This window comes from Notechis scutatus, chromosome 1 (genome assembly GCF_049901735.1).
Source record: "Notechis scutatus isolate UNSWTSFEM ecotype Mainland chromosome 1, rNotScu1.2, whole genome shotgun sequence".
In the NCBI taxonomy this organism is placed as follows: domain Eukaryota; kingdom Metazoa; phylum Chordata; class Lepidosauria; order Squamata; family Elapidae; genus Notechis; species Notechis scutatus.
Window position 1 is genome coordinate 86,237,725 of NC_142009.1, and position 15,464 is coordinate 86,253,188.

The 15,464-nt window shown below is 41.5% G+C and overlaps 1 protein-coding gene across 2 annotated transcripts in view; it reads right to left on the bottom strand.

Moving 5' to 3' along the window:
• Positions 1-15,205, bottom strand: part of PPP1R14C (protein phosphatase 1 regulatory inhibitor subunit 14C) — a 67,108-nt gene extending 51,903 nt beyond the window's left edge. The window contains exon 1 of one of the 2 annotated variants that reach the window (XM_087970161.1): positions 14,719-15,205. In XM_087970161.1, coding sequence (XP_087826287.1) covers positions 14,719-14,997 — 279 coding nt within the window. In that variant the 5' untranslated portion in view covers positions 14,998-15,205. The remainder of the gene's footprint in view (positions 1-14,718) is intronic. The other variant, XM_026666253.2, reaches the window with a different exon arrangement.
• Between the last annotated feature and the right edge of the window lie 259 nt (positions 15,206-15,464).

Below are 15,464 nucleotides of genomic sequence, written 5' to 3' on the forward strand. Positions count from 1 at the left end.
AACACTAGACTAAACAACTGCCTCGATCTCATCTTCTGCAATAGTTTGAATTTAATTTACGGAATACAAACTAAAGAACCCTTTTCAGCAGTGACCACAATATGATTGACTTTTGTCTCAACATACGTCCACACAAAAATCACCACAATGATCTAATCCCCAATTGTAACTTCAAAAAGGCAACTATGATCTTATAGACAACGATCTCTCATCCCTTGATTGGCAATCTCTATTCACTGGATGCAATACTGTTGAAGACCATTACAACATATTTTTACTTGAAGTCAAAAGAGTCATCAAACTATATGTACCAACAACAACTCCCAAAACAAAACAAAAAAGCAGATTACCCATAACAATAAGGAAACTTCAATCCAAAAGAGATCACTCTGGGGGAAAAACAAATCTGGTCACGTTGCCAATTTCAAAAGCCGATACAAAAATTTATGCCACCAGATAAAGACCGAATGCACCAATTATCACATTAAACAAGAGGAAAACCTTCTAAGCACCAATTCCACCGTGCTTTTACAATTTTGTAAACAACAAACTAAAAGACTCAAGGTCCATCCCTCCCTTGATAGGACCTGATGGTAAAGACTGCAACGACGACGCCATTAAAGCCAACATCTTTAACACATTCTTCGGCTCAGTATTTGTAAACAGCAATGGATCATGCCCAGTATTTCCTAGCCGTACCACAGATAACAACAATGATCTAATACATATCGATTTTACAGAAGACAATGTTGAAAAAGCACTACGCAATCTAAAACCATCTCTATCTATTGGACCGGATGGAATATGTGCCTACTTCTTAAAAAAGCTATCCACTGCCATAGCCAAACCTCTAAGCATAATCTTTGAAAAATCTTTCAGGACCAGCTCCTTGCCTAACCTATGGTCACAAGCCACAGTCATCCCCATCTTCAAAAAGGGAGACCCAAGCCTAGTTGAAAATTACAGGCCAATCTCCTTATGCTGCGTCACCTGTAAAGTCATGGAATCAATTATTAACCAATCCATCATCCTCCACTTAGAGACAAATAACCTACTCTCCAATAAACAATTTGGTTTCAGAAAAAAAACTATCCTGTAATCTGCAACTCTTACACTGCAAAAACATATGGACGACACAACTCGACCAGGGCAAAGCAATAGACGCAATCTACATAGACTTCTGTAAAGCCTTTGATTCAGTGGTACATGACAAACTACTCCTAAAAATAAAATCCTATGGTATCTCTGGACAACTGAATAACTGGATAGAAGCATTCCTGGCAAACAGACAACAAATGGTCAAAATTGGGAGCGTCCTATCAAATTCTGTACCTGTCAATAGTGGTGTCCCCAAGGCAGTGTTCTAGGACCAACTCTCTTCATACTCTACATAAATGACCTCTGTGATCATATTAAGAGCAATTGCATTCTTTTCGCTGATGATGTAAAGCTGTTCAATACCACAGACAATACTGCTACCCTACAAAAAGATCTTGACTATGTATCAGAATGGTCAAACAAATGGCAACTTCAAATCTCAACAAATAAATGCTCTGTCTTACATATTGGCAAAAAAATCAGAAAATAAAATACAAGCTGAATAGTCAAGATCTTGTTGATGACCCAAGCTCTGTAAAGGACCTTGGAATACTCACCTCTAATGATCTAAGTGCTAGAGCCCACTGCAACTACATAGCCAAAAAGGCATTAAGAGTTGTTAACCTAATCCTACGTAGCTTTTTCTCTGGTAATATCACACTACTAACCAGAGCATACAAAACATTTGCTAGACCAATACTCGAATACAGTTCATCAGTCTGGAACCCACATTACGTATCTGATATTAGCACAATTGAGAAAGTCCAGAAATATTTCACAAGAAGAGTTCTCCACTCCTCTACTCGTTGTAGAATACCTTATGCCACCAGACTTGAAATTCTAGAACTAGACAACCTTGAATTACGCCGTCTTCGGTCTGATTTAAGCATGGTATATAAAATCATACATTGCAATGTCCTACCTGTCAATGAATACTTCAGCTTCAACCATAACAACACAAGAGCACACAATAGATACAAACTCAAAGTTAACCGCACCAAACCTGATTGCAGGAAATACGACTTCAGCAATAGAGTGGTCAATGTCTGGAATACTGTACCCGACTCTGTAGTTTCTTCCCCAAACCCCAAAACCTTTAACCTTAGACTGTCTACTATTGACCTCACCCCTTTCCTAAGAGGTCTGTAGGGGCGTGCATAAGCGCACCAACGTGCCTACCGTCCCTGTCCTATTGTTTCTCTTATTCTTCTTTATTTTTCTTATATGTACCCATTTCATGTATTCACAACTATGTATACACTTATACTTATTATCTTGTAAACAATTGGCAAATCAAATAAATAAAAATAAATAAATAAATAAAATGTGTGGGGGCGTTATTGGGACTTTGAATCTGGGTCGCAACCCCAAGATAGGTCTGTTATAACTTTGGTAGCTAAGCAACTGGTTATAAGTCAAGGACTATCTGAAATGAAGTTTTAATGTGTAAATAAAGCTAATATTACAAGCCTAATATTACAATGTCTCCCTTTTTCAAAAGCTATCAGACGTTCCTTTACTTTCCAAAAGGACCCACATTACTGCTCTGAAAAAAATATTTTGAAGAGTACAGATTTTCTTTTTGAGCTTCTTGCCAATCATTTTAAGTTTTCAAGGGATCTGATCTTAGATTTTTATGCATATGTTTAATTTTCCATCAATGAACCTTTTGAATATAATTGAATTCTTGAGATCTGTCATGAAGTATTTATTATAATTGCAAATGCTAGGTTAATAGGAAATTACTGTTTGTGTATTTTGAAAAATAAAGTGTCTAAAAGAATGCCTACTTCTTAGAAAAACAGATGAAACACAGATATTTACCCTGCATTTATCCTCAATTCTATCAGCTTTTGTGCATATCCAGTATCTGCAGGATATTTCGTTCATTAACCTATTGTTTATATTTAAAAAAATATTATAAGTGCACTCTTTCTTAGTTTGAATGGACGTGGAGCAGTGGTGGGATTCAAATTCTTTTACTACTGGTTCTGTGGGCGTGGCTTGGTGGGCGTGACAGGGGAAGGGCATTGTAAAATCTCCAGTCAGAAGTGGTATTTTCTGGTTTTCCGAACTACTCAAAATTTCTGCTACCGGTTCTACAGAACTGGTCAGAACCTGCTGAATACCACCTCTGATGTGGAGGCAATCCATTGATTTCTAATGAATTGAGAACTGGTCTGGATTACTTATTTTCAGCCTCTTTTCTGATTATTTTATCTACATTGTAATGGGTTTGTTTTGTTCCACCATGTTTACGAAAGATACAGTCAATTTTGTGACACAGCTCTTTTTCTTAGAGCCATGACTGCAGAATGTATTGAGCAAGGATTAATTATTGTGAAGAATGTAGCTTATTATATCCCAAATCTTCTCCTATCAACTGCATCTGGTATCTTCAACCAGTAGAGCTATTTATTCCCTGCTGACTTGATAAGGAAAGAATCATTTCTGTTCAGAAGTATTGTTAAGCTCTTAAGATTTTTTTTCTGCTCATTTTCAGGGTTTGTTCTGGAAGACATATTCCCTCTTCACACCCACAAAAATGTGCCCCCAACTTTGCCAAATGCCTCCCCATCTTTCACAGGTGCTTGTATGAGGTTCACCTCATCATAACGGTTTCAACCCATGGAGATATGCTGCTTTGCCTCAAATACATGTTGGAAAATCCATATTGCTTTTGTGGATGCAGAACACACATGCAGAATCCAGGCATGGACATCACTGATGAGGGAACAGGGTGTCACTTCACATTGTTTTGAAGGATGGGGGAGGGAAACCCATTCTAATACCTAACCAACAGATTTTCAAAGATCTGCACAACTTTAATGGAGATATCTCTATTGAACAACGGAAGCAAGGCACGATAATAGTACTTCTGGCTTCTAACAACTAAAAGAATGATTCCATATAGGAAGTTTTGATAACTTACCACTAACATTTGAAATCCTTATACCAATGAACATCCTTTAGAATAATTCCACCTGTCCAGTACCCCTTCCGAAAATACAGTAATAAAGAAAGTGTTGGACTGTGCAGAGATGGTTAAACTTACAATGGAACTGCAAGATAGGGAGGAATCTGAATATGATATGGTCTGGGATAAGTGGTATAGTTAGTTAGACAAAAGAAATAAGAACTAAAAGTATATATGTATATGTGTATGTATGTAAGTACGTACGTATCGTATGTATGTAGATATAAGTGAAAATGCCGATGCCATAGAGCTGTTAAGAATGTACAAGAGATTTGTAATTGTGGAAAAGCATAATAAAAATTATTTTAAAAAAAGAATATTTCCATCTGTCCATCCAGTCTACATTAGAATATAAGAATGGCCCTGCTGGATCGGACCCCGGCTCATTTATCCATCGGTCTGTTCTTATAGTGGCCAACCAATTGCACAAGGAAGCCTAATAGTCTCTCAGCAGATGGCCTTCAGAGACAGTCACATTCCCATCAATAGCCGTTGATCCCCAAAACTTCCATGAATTGGTCCAACTTTTTTTTAAAAAAACTACTCAAACTAGTAGCCAGCACATCTCATGGTAGCAAATTTCAAAGCTGGATTAAATGTGTAAGGGACAAACAAAAGGATTTTTAAAAAAAAAATTCTTCCAGGATTCAATTTCATTGAGCAATCTCTGGTTCTAGTATTTTAAGAAGAGGAAAACAGCTTTTCTTTGTCCACTTTATCCACACCAGGCATAGTTTGTTAACCTCAATCACGTCCCTCCTATTGACTCCCCAAATGTCACAACCACTCCTCCTAGGTAAGCTGCTCCACTCCTTTGATCATCTTAGTTGCCCTCTTCTGAACTCTCTCTAGTCCCATCGTACCCTTTTGGAGGTGTGGCAACAAGAACAGGGAATAATATTTAGATGCGGTCTCACATTGATTGATATATGGCATTATTGCATTTATATTCTTACTTCCAATACAATTTCTTATTCTCCCTTACATGTTTTTTTGGCCCTTTTTACAGTAAATTCACACTGGGTTGAGACCTTCATTGAACTATTTATCATTAGATCTCTTTCTTCATTTTTCACTGTTATCTCTGATCTTATTGATTTTCATGAGTAGATAGGATTTTGGCACCAATATGCAACCCTTTACGTTGAATGGTATCTCCCCTCTTGAGACCCATATTTACATCATGACTTTAAAATTGTGCTTTCATGAAATTCTCTGTACATATTCAGTTGTTTTGCAGCCCATCTTTACTGTGAATGTTTTATTTTATTTTATTTATTTATTTGATTTGCCAATTGTTTACAAGATAATAAGTATAAGTGTATACATAGTTGTGAATACATGAAATGGGTACATATAAGAAAAATAAAAGAGTAAGAGAAACAATAGGACAGGGACGGTAGGCACGTTGGTGCGCTTATGCACGCCCCCTATGTAACACGGATACACACGACGGAAGTTTGGAATGCAAAATGTCAGATCTCCCTTACCCAAGAAAATGAGTCTGAAATATTCAACTGACATTATCTCATTAGGCAAATGGATTACACACATGCTTTGGGAAAAGGCTACAAATAAACTCTGCCTGCGGGCAACTCACATTCTTAATCTGGGTAATACAGTTATGGTTCGAAGAAGAATTTACACAGTGCTCAAGTTATTTCAAAGACTTAATTGCTTTCTCGGTAATCCAAATTGCTTGCAGACATAGAACGGTTTGTCTAAGAACAGATCCTTATTTGGGTTTTCGTTTATGCTCTAGTCCACCTGAGAAACCAGGTTCATCCTCTTGAGATCCTCCTGGCTATGAGCAAGTATGCTTTTGTCCATTTTAAACTAGCAGACCCATTTCTAGAGCTGTGCCCTAATCACATTATCCCTGCATCACGGAAATCTTCTTTACACTAGGTTGTCTTTCTGAACATTTTAAGAAATGTTGTTTGCTACAATTCAAGACCAGGAATGTTTCTGACACAGGTCAATTCTTGGAAGGCAGTGACTCCACTTTTTATAAATTTTTCACCAGCTTCTAATTCATTTGTAGCCTCATCTTTCTTTACCATAAATCTTAAATGAACCAAGACCAAGAAAATCTCCTATATAAAACCACTAAATCTACTACAGAGGGAATTCTTATTATGAATAAAGGTGAATATACCTATTCCAGGATAATGTTGCAGGATCCAATCTGGGTCAGCCATTGGGAATTCGTGTTACTTGTCAACATATGGTTTGTATTTGGTTAGATGCAGGATGGAGTTTTTTTCTCTCAACTAGAATACCTGTCCATTATGACAGCAAAATTCCACAAGATATCCTAAATTGAGGTTTACCTAATCTGTGTAAAATAGAAGAATAGAATAGAATAGAATAGAATAGAATAGAATAGAATAGAATAGAATAGAATAGAATAGAATAGAATAGAAAGAATTCTTTATTGGCCAAATGTGATTGGACACACAAGTAATTTGTCTCTGGTACATATGCACTCAGTGTACACAAAGAAAAAAATAAAATACATTCATCAAGAATCTTAAGATACAACACTTAGTGATAGTCATAGGTTACTAATAAGCAATCAAATCATACTAGGAAACAAATAAAACAATGTAAATTGTAAAGATACAAGCAACACAGGTATAGCCATAAGAGGGAAGAGATAGGTAATAGGAAGGATGAGAAGAACAATAGTAATACAGTTTCACTAAGTAGTTTGACAGTGTTGTGGGAATTAGTTGTTTAGCAGAGTGATGGCATTCGGGGGGGAAAACTGTCCTTGTGTCTAGTTGTTCTAGTATACAGTGCCCTATAGCAGGGGTCACCAATCTTTTGGACCTCAGGGACCACCAAACTCATAATTTTAAATCCCGCTGACCAGTGACCCTGGGAAAATCCCCCAAAAAGTCTGCAGGAAAACTCCCCACCCTGTTTTCCTACCGATCAATCAGTCTTTATTTGGGATCACAGGATACCGTCTCCAGCTCCATTCTCAGGGGGGGGAGGGAGGGAGAGAGAGACTTTCGGCTTCATGCAAGGAAAGCAGCAGAAGCAGTCTTTCTTTCTCTCCCCCAAACTCCGCCAAAAATGAGTCTTTCTGAGACTTGTTGCGCCGGCGCAGCCGCTTGGACCAGGATGCCTTGCAGGGTCCCAAAGATTCATTTCTGGTGGAGTTTGGGGGAGGGAAAGAAAGAAGTGAAAAGAAGCAGCCTGGTGGCCAGGCAAGGCGCGTCGGCTGAGTGGGGCAAGTTCCCCCCTCCGCCCTTTCTCCCCTCCCCTCACTACCTCATGTTGTTTGCAATGCAAGCGACGCAAGCCTTGTTCCCATGGGCCATGTGGACGGCGCAGCCTTGTGTTCCCACGCAGCCTGGATTATTTGCTTTGTGGGTGACATTTCTCTGTGGACCACCAAAATTTTCTTGCAGACCATAGTTGGCGACCATTGGCCTATAGCATCGTTTTGAGGATAGTAGGCGGCTTGTGTTACCTTCTCCATGATGTTTTGCAATTGGCTCACAAAGGTTTGTTTCAAGTGGAAAAATGAGACGGCAAATTGCTGATCTATTAATTTTCTGCTACGTTCCATTTTTCCCATTTACCTTGTGATTTTAGAGTGCACTTGACTTATTTGAACTGTAACCTTGAGTGTTTTAATGGAAAAGGAAGATCATGTTTACAGAAAAATAAATGAACTATTTTGGTAGTTCATTGTTCTCAAATCTTTTGCTCCCAAGATTCAGGCAAAGTAATAGACACATTATTTTTGAATAGAGCTATAACAAGAACATCAGCAAAGTTGGCAATACCGAGTCAACCACTGCTAAGTTCTAAGATAGTTAAGCAGGATTAGACTTCATTAGCACTTGGCTGTCAGATAGTCCTCGACTTATGACCTCATTTCTATTGTTAAGTGAGACATTTGTTAAATGAGTTTTGTCCCATTTTACAATCTTTCTTGCCTCCGTTGCTAAGTGAATCACTGCTGTTGATAAATCAGTTAAGTGAATCTGGCTTCCCCATGGACTTTGCTTCTCAAAGGGCCGCAAAAGGGGATTCCATGACTTTGGGACACAGCAACGGTCATAAATATGACCCAGTTGCCAAGTATCTGGATTTTGATCACATGATCCTAAGGATGCTACGAAGGTCACAAGTGTGAAAAGCGGCCAGAAGTCGCTTTTTTCAGTGCCGTCGTAACTTTGAATGGTCACCAAATGACTTACACCACGTTGTAAGTCAAGGACTACCTGTACACCACTGTAGGAAATCCCAGGATAGCAGACCAGATCGTGAAGTTATATAAAAGCATCCCAAAAGAAGACAACAGTAAACCAATTTCTTACTGTGCTGAGAAAATGATATGGATTGTCCCTGTAATCACTAGGAATCAAGTTCAATTTTGGGGTTCTAGTCTCTATTTATAATAAGAGCATGTTAGGATGTTCTCTCTTGCTCTCTGCCAATAATACAGAAAAAGCAAAATCCAAGTTCCCCTTCACACAGACTATAAGAAGTTTGTTTTCGTTCGTCCTATGAGAATTCCTGAATGAACAAATCTTGAAAGAGCAACTGTGTTGTCTTAAGCAACAGTACTTAAGCACAGCAGTGAGCCAAGAAGTATAGGTAGTCCTTAACTTACGACCATAACAGCCCAAAATTTTGGGTGCTAAATGTGACACTTGTTAGAATAGAATAGAATAGAATATCTTTGTCATTGCATTCCACGAATACAATGAAATTTGAAAGCTACTCCAGCACAGGGCCCCAAACACATCACAATCACACTACAGAGTAAATAATAATAATAATAATAATAATAATAATAATAATAATAATAATAATAATAATAATAATAATAATAATAGTAGTACTAAATCACAAGTGCACTGTTTGATTCACAAATGCACTGCCTTGGAAAAGAAACTGTTTCTCAATCTATTAGTCCTCATTTTAAGACACCTATAACGCCTCCCTGATGGTAACAGTTTGAAATATGAATGTCCAGGATGAGAACGGTCTGTGGAGATTTTTAAGTGTTCTCGAGAGGAGTCTGGTCTTTGCAACTCTTCAAGAGGAGTCTGGTCTTTGCAACTCTCTGGAGCATCTTCTTATCCACTGCAGAGCATCCAGCATACCACACCGTTACACGGTATGCCAAAATGCTCTCGATGGTAGGACGGTAAAAAGTAACCAGCAACTTCTCACCCAGACCAACTCTTTTTCAGCAGCCTCAGAAAGTGCAGGCGCTGTTGGGCCTTCTTTGCAGTGGCCATAGTGTGGACCGACCAAGTAAGGTTGTCAGAAATATGAGTCGCTAGACATGTAAAATATGAACTCTTTCCACACAGTCTCCATTGATATATAGTGGGAGAGGCTCTGCTTTGTGTCTTCTGAAGTCTATAATCAATACTTTGGTCTTTTTGATGTTCAGGGTGAGGTTATGATTCTTGCACCACAAGACCAGTGAGTTTTGCACCATTTTACAACCATTCTCGCCACAGTTGTTACACAAATCAATGTGATTGTCAAGTTAATAATTGTTAAGTGAATCTGGCCTCCCCCACTGACTTTGCTTGTAAGAAGTTCACAAAAAGGGATCATATGACCCCGGAACACTGCAACCACCCAAAATATGAGTCAGTTTGCCGAGTGTCCGGTTTTTGATCATGTGACCGTGAGGATGCTGCAATAATCGCAAGTGTGAAAAACGGTCGTAAGCCACTTTTTTTTTTCCAGTGGTGTTGTAACTTCGAACAGTCACTACAACGAACTGTTGTAAGTGTTGTGGTTCGCCGGCAGCCGGTGCAGACGGCAGAGGTATCGGACAGTGAGGACGAAAGGGAACACCAGTCTGGAGAGGACTTGGACGAGGGTCCTGCGTCCGATGCAGGGATGAGTCCAGGACCATCTGGGAGTGGAGTGCTGCCTTCAGAGCCTTTGGAGTCTGGCAGCAGCGAAGCAGAGGATCCAGGGGAGCCTGTTCCCACTGCGCGTGTGCACAGAGCTGCTAGAAGGCGAGAGCAGCTGAAGCAGAAGGGGCGACTCGGGAGTAAGGCTGGGAGGAGATTGCCCCTCCCATAAGGGATAAAAGTCAGACCTCAATGACGAACACTTTGCAGGAAGCAAAGCAGTTCAATATATTCTGAGTCCTTCTTGAAGCTCTGCGTATTCTGGTCGGTGTTTTCTGGGTTATAATTAATTTGGATACTTCTGGTTTTGGTAGCATTTCACAGCACTGACAGGCGTGTGCTTATCTGATTTAAGTTAGCTTTGGCTGTGAATGAAAATAATTCCCAGTGCTGCATTTAAAAAGGTTTTGCTTTTAAAACAAGTCTGTGTTTAATTACGTTTGACGAAGCCTGGGTCAGAACAGTAAGTTGAGGACTACCTGGAATGCATTTTGAGCACTTTCTCACTCTTCATTCTCATTCCCCATATTTAGTTATAGCAAGCTGAGCAAGACCAAGCAATTAAATGTTGCCGGGATGAGGGCATTGAACAGGAAAGGTAATAGATCAACGATATCTTGTTTTCCCACTCCCCTCCCAAGACAGTGACAGTCTATCACCTTTTTCCATAAATAAAAAGACTAGGTAATAGTAAGAACAGGCAGCGAGGAGAGATTTGACCCTTTCATCGCTGGCCAGCATTGATTTATCTCTGGTGGAGAAATACCGGTACCAATATATTCTCCATGCAAGAGAGAAGACAACCCCAAAACGGGTTGGGGGAAGGGGAAAAAATAAGTTGTCTCTGTCCTCTATTCCTTTGATCAAGATCTACAACACAGATAGTCCTCGATCCACGACCACAATTGAGCTCAACATTTTTGTTGTTGAGATGTTTGTTAAGGGAGTTTTGCCCCACCTCCCTTGCCATAGCTGTTAAGTGAATCACTGCAGTTGATAAGTTAGTAATCCAGTGGTTAAGAGAATCTTATTTTCCCATTGACTGTGCTTGTCAGGAGGTCGCAAAAGGTGATCCCGTGACCCTGGGACACACCAGTGGTCATAAATATGAAGCATCTGGATTTTGATCACATGATCATGGGGGTGTCGCAAAGGCCTTAAGTGTGAAAAATGGTCATAATTGGTCCACGCTGGACCACAAATGGTCACATTTTTCACTGCCGCTGCAACTTCAAACAGTCACTAAACGAACGGTTGTTACAACATGTCTATTCTCTGATGTATTTTAATCTTCAGAATTATGAGAATGCCAATTTATATGTAGTCAAAAGGTCCCACGCATAACTGTGAGATGTCAACAGACTTCATTCTTGCCAATGTGTTACTTCAATAAATCTGTAGAAAGAAAACTAAAAAGGGAGCTCTTAGGACGAAATATTAGTTGGGTACTGAAATAACATGAAAAGCCAAAATGTGGCTTATCGGTGAATAATCCACTGGTTAGTGTCTCCTTTCAAGCATGAAAGCTAAAAAGCAGATGCCCAGTTAGTCCTCTTTACAACAATTCTGCAGCACCTAACCAGAAAGTGATGTATCTTCAGCCACAGAGGCATCTTTCCTGAATTGCTCTGAAAAGATCATTTAAAGGTCCCTAGACGTGGAAGTGAGCTCTACCCACACAAATCAGTGAAGAAAACGAAGATGTGAAAATAAGTGGAAGAGGGCATCTGTCCATCCAGCCTCCCAGCTGAAGAAGATAGCAGAGAAGAGAAGCATTCCTATTCTATTCTCATCCTGTTTTTATTTAGCATGCCATGTTAAACTAATAGCCTTGTCCATAAAAAGCAGGAAGGAAAGTCTACTCATCGCCCATTATGCAGAATGGAAGGACTGAGACAGTGGTGGGATTCAATTTTTTTTTACCGGTTCTGTGGGCGTGGCTTGGAGGGCGTGGCAGGGGAAGGATACTGTAAAATCTCTAGTCAGAGGTGGTATTTGCCGGTTCTCTGAACTACTCAAAATTTCCGCTACCGGTTCTCCAGAACTGTTCAGAACCTGCTGAATATCATCTCTGACTTGAGAGAGAGCAGGATATGACAGTCATACAACATGGTTTACCCTAAATGTTATAGCACAGATTCTTTAGTGGTTCACAGTAACCTCACACGCTCAGGTTGCCCAAGTTGCTTAACTCAGTTACTTTCACACCTAGCAGCTGCATTTACTAAAAGTTAATCTGGTTAGTTTTTCTCTAACAAGAAAAAAAAACAGGTCATTTGGTTAGGCTATGGTTCAGTGTACTGTACAAGCTCAGTACATTGGCTGATTCAGTAGTCACATTATTTATGTTGGGTCCAGCTATATTAAACTTTGAACGAAGAGTGAATGAAATAGATTGTAACAACCCATAATATTATCCAGTTATTTTTATTTCCTTACTGCACTGTATGTTAGCTAAAAAGAATAATATGTAACAAGCCTCCAATGTCATTCTCTCTATTGTAGACAGGGTCGTTGTGCTAAGACACAGCTTACAGGAACCTTGCAACATAATCCATTGTTAATTAAATCCTTTGTTCTTGTTAGGTTGCAACAAAGCCTCATCTCTGACTAAATTAACTTCTACTGAAACAGTGCAACTGCACTTCTTAATCTCCAAAAACATATATAAATAAAGTTTTGCAGTTAAAGGAGAGTTCCTATCAGAGCAGAAATCCTTATATTTTGATATAAGCTTTCCCAATGGAAGAAAACATAGGACAGACAAATCTAGAGTGGTTTGTCTGACACATACGCCAGGCATGCTGGCAAGACAGCCCAGAGCAGCTGGCTGTAGGGAAGGGATGATACCAACAGGCAGGGAAAGCTAGCAAAGGGAGAGGCAGCACAAGTCAGATGGACCAGTCTGGCATATGGGATTGGACCTACTGCCCCCACTTCCCTGTTCCAGGTAATTAATTCCTAGGTTTCTCAACTTAAGCAACTTTAATGCATGTGGACTTCAACTCCCAGAATTCTCCAGATAGCTATGCTGCCTGGGGAACTGGGAATTAAAGTCCACATATTTTACAATGGCCAAAGTTGACAAACACTGGCCTAGTGCTGTCAACAAGAGAGATATGGAACTACATGCCAGCTCTCCCTCCTTAATGAACTTTCTGGTAAGCAAAAAGATGGAAGGGAAAAGGTGGGGAAATATGGAAGATTTTGTAAATGCACCAGTTTCTTAAAAATTCCTTTGCCCAATTGTTTCCCAGGTTTTAAAGGAAGGTCTGCTTTCAGAATATTACCTGTCATAAATTGATGGTTCCTTAGGAAAATGACTTTGGTATTATAGGCTATCGTGGCTACTTCTAAAGGAACAGATTTTATTTATTTATTGCCACTACTTGAGGCATTGAAAAATTTAAAAACTGGCAAAATGTTTATGCCATCATTGTGTCATTTTGTTGATTAACAATTTTTTAAAAATCAACCCGCTACAATACATTTAGAACCAGAAGTAGCTGAATATTATCCCTTCAGATGCACTTTTCAAAGAACTTACATAAATGTCATTTGCTAATCTAGGGAGTGTTTTGTTTTGTTTTTGATTCTACAGACAACTAATAATCACATTGAAATGTCAATCACTTTTCACTCAACAGGAAGATCCTTGGTGCAGAGGAAAATAAATCAGGTTCTCATTTAACTTCTCTGTTCACAAGCCCCAACAGATTCCGGCTCAAGCTTTAAATATACTTGGGGGAAGGGGAGAAAAATGCAGAAGGTTCACCCCCTAAAGTTCTTCCAACCTTAGGTGGCTTTATTTAATCAGAAAAGCCGTCTTCACCTAACCAACTGAGATTAATAAAAACCTATTTTCATCCTAAAACTGACGTTTAAAATCACAGATGGAGGGAATTTAGCAGTCAGAAAAATGAACAGACAGGGCATCTTATCATTGCAAAAAATGTGCAGTATTAATATGTCACTAGGAATTTTAAAACCAGGAAGGCAGAAAAGGGAATCAAATAAATCAGAGCTTCATTGCCTGCAGGGTTAAGGATCTCGACTGTAGGCAGAAACACAGAGTGGGATATGTATCACATGGTACATAAAGCACACACCGCATGTATGAACGCTAAGCTTATTCCCCCACACACCCCCCAACTGTATATATACAGTCTACTTATTTTCAAGAAACAACAAAGGTAACTAACAACTGGGTGCAAAATAAGACTCCTTCATAGATGCACCGATTGCCCGGCAAGTAAAAGGAGAAGCAGCAGCAGCGGCGGCCAAAAAAAGGGGGGGGGGAGAGAAGACCAGGAATGTCATTTGGAGGTGGCAGCGCTCAGGAACACTCAACGCCCCCCCCCCAACCCTCGTTCTTTCCAAACTGTTAGGAAAGGTCCTCGCCTGCGGACGGATGGATCCGTCTCTACTCCGAGTAGTAGTAGAAAGCGAGGGACTTAATCCCGCAAGCAAGGAGTCGCCAGGGTGAGCTAAAGATCCTGCGGCGAGGTGGCCAAGAGCAGCGCTTGGCTCTCCTCCAGCTGCACAAGGCAGGCAAGGGAAGAGGCTCCCGGCTCTCGGTTCAACTCTCCTCCCGAGCGGGGTGCGGGGGAAGCCGGACCGTCAGGGGTGCGGCGCGCGCTGCCTTGGCCCCTCGACGGGCCCGGGGGCGTCCACGGTTCGGACGCGCCTTCAGGGCGAGATCGGGCTGCTAAGCGCGGCGCGACAGCGACGGGGTACCTCGCAGCCGTACAGCTGCCCGAGCTGCTCCACGATCCACTCTTCCAGCACTAGCCTTTTACGCAGCTCTTTCCGATCGTACTTGACCGTCACTTTGCCCTGCTGGTGGCGCCGCTGCTGCTGCTGGACTTGGACCACGGCGGGGGCGACCGAGTCTTCCCGGGAGGCGCTTCCGCGCGGGCTCTGAAAGAAAACCCGGGTCCCTCCGCCGGCGCCTCCACCGGCGGCGGCGGCGGCGGCGGCGGGGCCCGGTTCGCTACCTCCGGCAACCACCGACATGTTCTTCCAGCTCAGCCTCGTGGGCAGATCCCTTCCTCCGGGCGGGCAGGCGGGCGAGCGATCGGTGCTTCGCGGAGCGCCGCCGGAGCTAACGGAATGGCTGCCGACGAAGATGACCTCCTCCGGCCACGCCGCCGTGTGGGAGCGCTCGCCTGCCTACACCTGCGGCTCGCAGCCTCTCACGGCACTGCTCGCCCCTCCGCCGCCGGTTCGGCAGGAGGAAGGCGGGGTGTCCAGCAGTCTGAAAACGGGGCGGGGACAGCGCCTTAAAGACACCACCGGCGCCTCGCTACGCCAGACATTTGCCCCTTGTCGGTCCTTCGGGGCCGCTGCTGGCCTCCCCGACGGATCTCCTGCGCCTTTAAGGCGATTGCTGAGGTAACTACTTGTGGGGCCGACTTAAAGTTGCTGGGGGTTTGGGCTGAAAAGCTCTTTGCCGTCCTGTTCACGCAGCTCTTTGAAGGACA